Genomic DNA, 8313 nt, shown 5'->3' with positions numbered 1-8313 from the left:
ATGGAACAGTCAAACGCTTTGTCCATAGAGTCAAACTAAGTGACCTCAAGCCATCAACTAAATATGGTATACTTAATTAAGCATTTTTGTTTTTATAGCTCTTTTGCAATAGATTACCAGTGTGGCTCATCAGCTAACTGGAGCTCACTGTACACAATGCGTACTCTTGGAAGTGGACCAGACTATTCTCCAGTCTTCCTGGTCTATGGAGACTTTGGATATGACAATGCTCAGTCACTGCCCAGGATACAAGCAGAAGTCAATGCTGGAGGGATTGATGCTATATTGCATGTAGGGGATTTAGCTTATGACATATTTGAGGATGATGGGAGGAAAGGGGACAACTTTATGAACATGATACAAAATGTTTCAACAAAAATTCCATACATGACATTGCCAGGAAATCACGAGTACTCTCAGTATGTATTGTAATAATTACCAATAAAGCCTTCCTAACTTTCACACTGTAGAAATTTCTCTGACTACAGAAATCGGTTTAGCATGCCAGGTGCAAATCAGGGAATTTTTTACAGGTGGAGTTGCTCTGTGCTTACAGTATTATTTGATACATGATACTTCCAGTATAGACATTGGAAGTGTACACTTTATCATGTTCTCAACAGAAGTATACTTTTTTACTGATTTCGGAAAGGAACAGATCCAAACTCAATATCAGTGGCTCGAAGAAGACCTTAAAGTATGAGTCTAATAATTTTATGTGAGCTCAAGTTATTTTTAGAAAGCAACAACTCCAGAAGCGTTATCCGAGAGGCCATGGATAATTACAATGGGTCACCGTCCGATGTACTGTTCTACTACTGATCAAGATGACTGTGACCATAAGACTAGCATTGTAAGTAGATAATACAAATATATTGGTGCAATTCATGATTGTTTTGATGTCAAGATTCGAACTGGTATATCAGATTTGCATCTTTATCCATTGGAGAAATTATTCTACAACTATGGTAAGCTACCTATACTACATCAGTCTCAGAGCTAGGGATTATAATGCATTTTTTCATCCATCAATCATTATTAGGAGTGGACATGTTCATTTCAGCACATGAACATAATTATGAAAGAATGTGGCCAATTTATGATTACAAGGTTATACTAGCTATGTGTGCAGATTGACCATTAATATGTGGCATACAATTTCCTTTATAGGTATTAAATGGTTCTTATGATGCTCCTTATACTAATCCCAAAGGGCCAGTACACATTGTCACTGGATCAGCTGTTAGTTTTCTTAAAGCAACAGTGTTAAATGCATGATATTCTAGGGCTGCAGGGAGCGCCATGATGCTTTCGGTCCCAAACCTGATTGGGTTGCACTCACTAGTTCAGATTATGGCTACACTAGGATGACTGTACATAGCAAAACACAGATTAGCTTTGAGCAGATCAGTGATGATCAGGTAAGCAGAAAATTTCTTTAAAAGTCATTAAAGTTATTTTCTTGATCGCAGAATGGGAAGATTGTGGATTCTTTCACTCTTATCAAGGAGAAAGCAGGCTATTATTAAACTAGACATCGCTGAGTTTTAGCAACCAATTGCTGCTGTTTTATATCATGCCAAATTTAGAATATTATATTTATTATGTAACCAGGCCTATAAATAGACATTGACTAAATTTAAGAGATTAATGAATATTGTTATTAAATCTGTTTATGATGGCTGAGGTTGCAAACATAGGCTTTGTCTTCTTTCTAGCTCTGATCTTTCTCATTGCTCCTATTCAGTCTGAAAACTCCACTTTCCCCGAGCAGATACACATAGCTGCTACAGGTAAGCTTCTGTAGCTATATAGTTGCATGTCACTTGATTGGCTTCTCTCTCTGCAGAGGATCCCACCAGTGTTATTGTCACTTGGATAACCTTTGCTTCTACTCCAGATTCCACTGTTTTGTGGCGTCTACATGGATCAGCTATAAAGTTGCAACCAGTCTCAGGCTATTCAACTAATTATACTGATGGAGCAGTCAAACGCTTTGTCCATAGAGTCAAACTAAGTGACCTCAAGCCATCAACTAAATATGGTAGACTCTACAGCCCAAAATGCTTAAAATAAGATTCTTTCTTGCAATAGATTACCAGTGTGGTTCATCAGCTAATTGGAGCTCACTGTACACAATGCGTACTCTTGGAAGTGGACCAGACTATTCTCCAGTCTTCCTGGTCTATGGAGACTTGGGATATGACAATGCTCAGTCACTGTCCAGGATACGAGCAGAAGTCAATGCTGGAGGGATTGATGCTATATTGCATGTAGGGGATTTAGCTTATGACATGTTTGAGGATGATGGGAGGAAAGGGGACAACTTCATGAACATGATACAAAACGTTTCAACACAGATCCCATACATGACATTGCCAGGAAATCACGAGTACTCTCAGTATGTATTGTAATAATTACCAATAAAGCCTTTCTAACTTTCGCACTGTAGAAATTTCTCTGACTACAGAAACCGGTTTAGCATGCCAGGTGCAAATCAGGGAATTTTTTACAGGTGGAGTTGCTCTGTGCTATAGACTTTTTACATATGGTGCATGATATTTCAGCATAGACATTGGAAGTGTGCACTTTATCATGTTCTCAACAGAAGTATACTTTTTCACTGATTTCGGAAAGGAACAGATCCAGACTCAATATCAGTGGCTTGAAGAAGATCTTAAAGTATGAGTCTAATAATTTTACGTGAGCTCAATTTATTTTAGAAAGCAACAACTCCAGAAGCATTATCTGAGAGGCCATGGATAATTACGATGGGTCACCGCCCAATGTACTGTTCTACTACTAATTCAAATGACTGTGACCATAAGACTAGCGTTGTAAGTAGATAATACAAATATATTGGTGCAATATATAATTGTTTCTTGTCAAGACTCGAACTGGTACATCAGATTTGCATCTTTATCCATTGGAGAAATTATTTTACAACTATGGTAAGCTACCTATTCTACATCAATCTCAAAACCAGGGATTATATGCATTTTTTTTACCAATTAATCAATATTATAGGAGTGGACATGTTCATTTCTGCACATGAACACATTTATGAGAGAATGTGGCCAATTTATGATTACAAGGTTATACTAATAGCTATGTGTAGAGGTTGACCATTGATACGCATACAATTTCCTTTATAGGTGTTGAATGGTTCTTATGATGCTCCTTATACTAATCCCAAAGGGCCAATACACATTGTCACTGGATCAGCTGTTAGTTTTCTTAAAATACCAGTGTTAATTGCATGATATTCTAGGGCTGCAGAGAGCGCCATGCTACTTTCAGTCCCAAACCTGATTGGGTTGCACTCACTAGTTCAGATTATGGCTACACTAGGATGACTGTACATAGCAAAACACAAATTAGCTTTGAGCAGATCAGTGATGATCAGGTAAGGCAAGAAATTTCTTTAAAAGTCATTAAAGCTATTTTCTTGATCGCAGAATGGGAAGATTGTGGATTCTTTCACTCTTATCAAGGAGAAAGCAGGCTATTATTAAACTAGACATCCCTGAGTTTTAGCTACCAATTGCTGCTGTTTTATATCTGCTCTTATTATAGCCAAATGTAGTGCATTATATTTATTATGTAACCAGGTCTATAAATAGACTTTGACTAAATTAAGAGGTCAATGAATATTGTTATTAAATTTTGTGGCATGATGGCTGAGGTTAAAAACGTAGGCTTTGTCTTCTCTCTAGCCCTCATCTTTCTCGTTGCTCCTATTCAGTCTGAAGGCTCCACTTTCCCCGAGCAGATACACATAGCTGCTACAGGTAAGCCACTGTAGCTAAACGTTGGCCGTTACTTGTTTGGCTTCTCTCTCTGCAGAGGATCCCACCAGTGTTATTGTCACTTGGATAACCTTTGCTTCTACTCCAGATTCAACTGTTCTGTGGCGTCTACATGGATCAGCAATAAAATTGCAGCCAGTCTCGGGCTATTCAACTAATTTCAATGATGGAAAAGTCAAACGCTTTGTCCATAGAGTCAAACTAAGTGACCTCAAGCCATCAACTAAATATGGTATGCTTAATTAAGCATTTTTGTTTTAACAGCTTTCTTGCAATAGATTACCAGTGTGGTTCATCAGCTAACTGGAGCTCACTGTACACAATGCGTACTCTTGGAAGTGGACCAGACTATTCTCCAGTCTTCCTGGTCTATGGAGACTTTGGATATGACAATGCTCAGTCAATGTCCAGGATACGAGCAGAAGTCAATGCTGGAGGGATTGATGCTATATTGCATGTAGGGGATTTAGCTTATGACATATTTGAGGACGATGGAAGGAAAGGGGACAACTTTATGAACATGATACAAAGTGTTGCAACACAGATCCCATACATGACATTGCCAGGAAATCACGAGTACTATCAGTATGTATAATTCAAATCAAGTATATCATCATGTCTTAATCTACATAGAAATTTCTCTGACTATAGAAATCGGTTTAGCATGCCTGGTGGACATGAAAGTATTTTTTACAGGTGTGCATTTTAACTCGTTAAGATAGCATGCCACTCATTTATTGCACATAGTGCCTGCACTTTGGCTCATGTATATTTTTAGTTTTGATGTTGGAAAGGCACACATCATTATGTTCTCAACAGAGGTGTATTTGTTTATTGAATTTGGAGTCAAACAGATCGGGATCCAGTATGAATGGCTTGAACAAGATCTCAAAGTACAATGCTGATAATAAATAAAAACTGCTTTAATCAGTTTTTCTAGAAAGCTACAACTCCTGAAGCATTAGCTGAAAGGCCATGGATAATTGCCATGGCCCATCATCCAATGTATTGCTCAACTGTTAGCTTTGGTGACTGCAATCGTAGAGCCAGCATTGTAAGTATAATGCAAATACCATTTGTACTTATGCATCATTGTCTTCTCAAAGATTCGTGCTGGTACACTAGTGGCTCATTCTGACCCATTAGAGAAGCTATTTTATAAATATGGTCGGTAATATATAATGCACTACTAACTATTATAGCTTTATAATTAGGAGTGGACATGTTTGTTTCTGGACATAAGCACATTTACGAGAGAATGTGGCCACTCTATGATTACCAGGTACATCTAACATTGAATTGATTAATTTTCATAAAATTTATATCTACTTTAGGTACTAAATGGATCATATGATGCTCCTTATACTAATCCCAAAGGAATCGTGCATTTAATCACTGGATCTGCTGTAAAGGCTCAAATTCAAATAGTTCATGTACAATAATCATTATTCCATTCAATATAGGGTTGCAGGGAGCGTCATGATACTTACAATGAACAACCAGACTGGCTTGCATTTGTTAATGGTGATTACGGGTTCACAAAAATGACTGTTCACAATGGAACGCATGTTAGTTTTAAACAGATCAGCGATGATCAGGTAAGCCTGAAAATTGTGAAGGACATTATCTAATTGCAATGCTATTTAATAATGCAGGATGGAAAGATTGTGGACTCCTTTACTGTAATTAAAGAGAAACCAGGCTATTACTGAACTGAACTATAATGCATGCATGCATGCAAATAGTGTACTTTTGATGCAAAGCTTTTTAAATTATTTAAATTTATCAAGAGTAGATTTACATAATTACATAAAATGAAAGTACTACATGAAAATTTTAAGAAAATGAAAAAAATTATTTTTGAAAGTCTGGGTGGAGCTGCCTACCCACTAGTGAATACTGAAAAAGATGGCTGATAATATCCAGCTTCTCCTTGACATGGGTTTTACTCGGGAAAGAGCGTGAGTTGTATTATGAATTCTCACTATTTTATAGTGGTCTCATACTAGTGAACATGCTTTGTCAGTGACGGGTAATAATGGAGTTGAGGCAGCGGCAGAATGGCAAGTAATTTTTTTAATCTGAGGCAGTCATTTGGTTTTAGGTTGCTAACTCATAGTGAAGATGATGGGACTGGTTCTTCTAGTGGCCATACTTTAGGAGCTTCTGAATCAACGGGAGCTGAAGATACAGCTCCAGCCTCCAATCCTCCACAGCAACCACTGTCACTGAAATGTGATGAGTAAGTAGCAAGTGCTCTCAGCTTCTTGTCATCTTCAACCAAATTTCGCCGAAATTAGAAATGAGAGAATTTTCCATTTTATAACTTTTCCTGAAACGTGTACTTATGTTGTGTAAAAAGTTTGAGCTGATTCCGATCAAAATTTTGCCAAAAACGACTAGAACAGAATTTATCCATTTTTTTCTGATGCATATACATGTACTTATGTCGTGTAGAAAGTTTGAGCTGATTCCAAATAAAGTTACATTTTTTACGAATTTTTAAAGTTGCTCCCATATACTACTATTGTAGTGCTTGTCAGCTCAGCAAGCTATTTAAGTATGATTTGGGACAAACACTGAATAATAGTATAATAATAATGATGATAATGATGATGATGATAATAATAATAACATAATAATAATAATGATAATAGCTATAATTAGACTAAACCTTATGTTTATAGGTGTGGTAAGCTACTACGTAGCGAAATTGAAGTACAGACTCATGCTGCACGTATGCAGCATGTAAATTTCTCCGAATCAACAGAAGAGATAAAACCACTCACTGCTCAAGAAAGAAAAGAGCAAGCAGAAAAGTAAGTGAATCAAATGTAAGACCAATCACATTTAGTTACTTTGCTACTTTTTAATTTACAGATAAAAAATATATCAATTTTAAGTTTAACTCTCAGTAGACTTTGTGGGTGCTAATACATGTAATTGCGATTAGTTAATTATTGTTGTTAACATAGTTATAAGGCATATCTAATCATTATGTGTTACTAATATTTGCAATTTTTATAAAGAAATAATACCTGTATATAAAAGTCACTTTAAGGTACTTCAAATTGTAATTGATAAAATCCCGTATACATTTTAGGATGTGAGATTTACTCCTTTATCTGAATTTTTTGTTCTAAAAACTTAATCACATGCCCTTACAAAAATAACTCATATTACAGACAAAATATCACATTTTACAATAATTTTTTTGTTTTTTAATTACAATCGACTATCATAAAATCTTCACTATGTATATATGAATAACTATCATTACTCCATATCTGCTTCTCTCTAGGCTACAGGAGAAGATAAAGCAGCGAAGAGCAGAGAGAGAAGCAAAAGAGAAAGAAGAAGACAAACATCGTGAAAAGGTTCGGCGAAAGACTGGCCAGGAAATGACTCAAATTAGACACGAAATGGAAATGAAAGAAGCCAAAAAGATAGCAGAACAAAAGAGGAGAGAAAAGATGGAAGAACAGCTTGCCAGGTATGCAGCAATAGTGGACCAAGAGTATGTATTTTGAGATTTCTTAATTTTCTTAAAATGGCCATAACTTGAAAAATTTAAGCCTGAATCAGCTCAAACTTTCTACACGGCATAAGTACGTCAATATGCATTAGAAAATGTAATAAAAATTGGGGGTGATTTTTTAGCCATTTTTTGGAAAAAAGCATGGGCTATAGTACAGGGTATTTTTCAGATTTTGGCATATTTCAAAAAATGGCCATAACTCGAAAAATTTAATTCAGAATCAGCTCAAACTTTTTACACAGCATAAGTATATCAATATGCATTAGAAAATGTAATAAAAATTGGGAGTGATTTTTAAGCCATTTTTCAGAAAAAAAGCATGGACTATAGTACAGGGTATTTTTCAGATTTTGGCATATTTCAAAAAATGGCCATAACTCAAAAATTTTTAATTGGAATCAGCTCAAACTTTCTACACAGCATAAGTGCATCAATATGCATCAGAAAACATAATAAAAATTGTAGGTAATTTTTTTAGCCATTTTTGAGAAAAAAGCGTATCAGTGCAGATGCGTACATGTATAAAATATTGATGATGCTAATATTATATAAGGCAATATTTTTAATGAAACACATTATTGCTATATAGCCCTCACTTAACTATTCTTTCATAATTATAGAAAGAAGGTTTTAGATGATATTGCTCGCGACAGAGCTAACAGAGCTGAGAGAGACAGGGCAGAGAAGCAAAGTACACAGCCTAACCCTCCACCTCATCAAACCGAGACTCAGACTGTGGCCCAGCCTAAAAAAGAATATGACACTTGCAAGCTACAGGTACAGCAAGCCTATGGACTTATCGATGCATCTATAATAAATATTACTTGTTATTTTAAGATACGTTTATTTGGTGGAAAGACTTTAGTTAAGACTTTCAATGCAACGGATGCATTAAGTGATGTCAATGAGTACATAGTGAATAACAGAACTGATGGTGATGAACCATTTGCACTAATGACTAGCTTT

General features: G+C 35.9%; 4 protein-coding genes across 4 annotated transcripts in view; all 4 read left to right on the top strand.

The window, feature by feature from the left end:
• Positions 1-6: 6 nt before the first annotated feature.
• On the top strand, positions 7-1668 carry LOC100634352 (acid phosphatase type 7-like). The gene is made up of 10 exons (XM_019994278.1): positions 7-66; positions 113-419; positions 471-533; positions 583-697; positions 740-853; positions 908-968; positions 1043-1110; positions 1171-1242; positions 1287-1421; positions 1473-1668. Exons 2-10 carry the CDS (start codon positions 157-159, stop codon positions 1527-1529), a joined length of 948 nt encoding a protein of 315 aa, XP_019849837.1. The 5' UTR covers positions 7-66; positions 113-156; the 3' UTR covers positions 1530-1668.
• On the top strand, positions 1665-3635 carry LOC100634226 (acid phosphatase type 7-like). The gene is made up of 11 exons (XM_019994277.1): positions 1665-1793; positions 1850-2044; positions 2095-2401; positions 2453-2515; positions 2568-2682; positions 2724-2837; positions 2891-2951; positions 3028-3095; positions 3156-3227; positions 3272-3406; positions 3459-3635. Exons 1-11 carry the CDS (start codon positions 1676-1678, stop codon positions 3513-3515), a joined length of 1305 nt encoding a protein of 434 aa, XP_019849836.1. The 5' UTR covers positions 1665-1675; the 3' UTR covers positions 3516-3635.
• An 11-nt stretch (positions 3636-3646) lies between these two features.
• LOC100634098 (acid phosphatase type 7-like) lies at positions 3647-5638 on the top strand. Its single transcript, XM_011404392.2, has 11 exons — positions 3647-3791; positions 3847-4041; positions 4088-4394; positions 4443-4505; positions 4588-4702; positions 4750-4863; positions 4916-4976; positions 5024-5091; positions 5144-5215; positions 5273-5407; positions 5465-5638. The coding sequence occupies exons 1-11, from the start codon at positions 3647-3649 to the stop codon at positions 5519-5521; spliced, it is 1332 nt and encodes a 443-aa protein (XP_011402694.2). The 3' UTR covers positions 5522-5638.
• Positions 5639-5682: 44 nt separating this feature from the next.
• LOC100633971 (UBX domain-containing protein 1-like) overlaps positions 5683-8313 on the top strand; it is a 6931-nt gene continuing 4300 nt past the window's right edge. The window contains exons 1-7 of the mRNA XM_011404391.2: positions 5683-5770; positions 5819-5872; positions 5914-6051; positions 6497-6628; positions 7111-7302; positions 7968-8124; positions 8185-8308. Coding sequence (XP_011402693.1) covers positions 5718-5770; positions 5819-5872; positions 5914-6051; positions 6497-6628; positions 7111-7302; positions 7968-8124; positions 8185-8308 — 850 coding nt within the window. The 5' untranslated portion in view covers positions 5683-5717. The remainder of the gene's footprint in view (positions 5771-5818; positions 5873-5913; positions 6052-6496; positions 6629-7110; positions 7303-7967; positions 8125-8184; positions 8309-8313) is intronic.

Source organism: Amphimedon queenslandica, unplaced genomic scaffold, assembly GCF_000090795.2.
Source record: "Amphimedon queenslandica unplaced genomic scaffold, v1.1 AMPQUscaffold_13478, whole genome shotgun sequence".
NCBI classification, from domain to species: Eukaryota; Metazoa; Porifera; class Demospongiae; order Haplosclerida; family Niphatidae; genus Amphimedon; species Amphimedon queenslandica.
The sequence above is the reverse complement of the archived record's forward strand: the minus strand, read 5'-3'. Positions and strand labels throughout refer to the sequence as shown.

Excerpts from the sequence above, each read along its gene's own strand:
- LOC100634352 (XM_019994278.1), top strand. The coding sequence starts at position 157 with ATGCGTACTCTTGGAAGTGGACCAGACTATTCTCCAGTCTTCCTGGTC. Across the intron at positions 534-582 it reads AATCAGGGAATTTTTTACAG|TATAGACATTGGAAGTGTAC; the intron begins GTGGAGTTGCTC and ends TGATACTTCCAG. Across the intron at positions 1,422-1,472 it reads AGCAGATCAGTGATGATCAG|AATGGGAAGATTGTGGATTC; the intron begins GTAAGCAGAAAA and ends TCTTGATCGCAG.
- LOC100634226 (XM_019994277.1), top strand. The coding sequence starts at position 1,676 with ATGATGGCTGAGGTTGCAAACATAGGCTTTGTCTTCTTTCTAGCTCTG. Across the intron at positions 2,516-2,567 it reads AATCAGGGAATTTTTTACAG|CATAGACATTGGAAGTGTGC; the intron begins GTGGAGTTGCTC and ends ATGATATTTCAG. Across the intron at positions 2,952-3,027 it reads GAAATTATTTTACAACTATG|GAGTGGACATGTTCATTTCT; the intron begins GTAAGCTACCTA and ends TCAATATTATAG.
- LOC100634098 (XM_011404392.2), top strand. The coding sequence starts at position 3,647 with ATGAATATTGTTATTAAATTTTGTGGCATGATGGCTGAGGTTAAAAAC. Across the intron at positions 4,977-5,023 it reads GAAGCTATTTTATAAATATG|GAGTGGACATGTTTGTTTCT; the intron begins GTCGGTAATATA and ends CTTTATAATTAG. Across the intron at positions 5,092-5,143 it reads GGCCACTCTATGATTACCAG|GTACTAAATGGATCATATGA; the intron begins GTACATCTAACA and ends TATCTACTTTAG.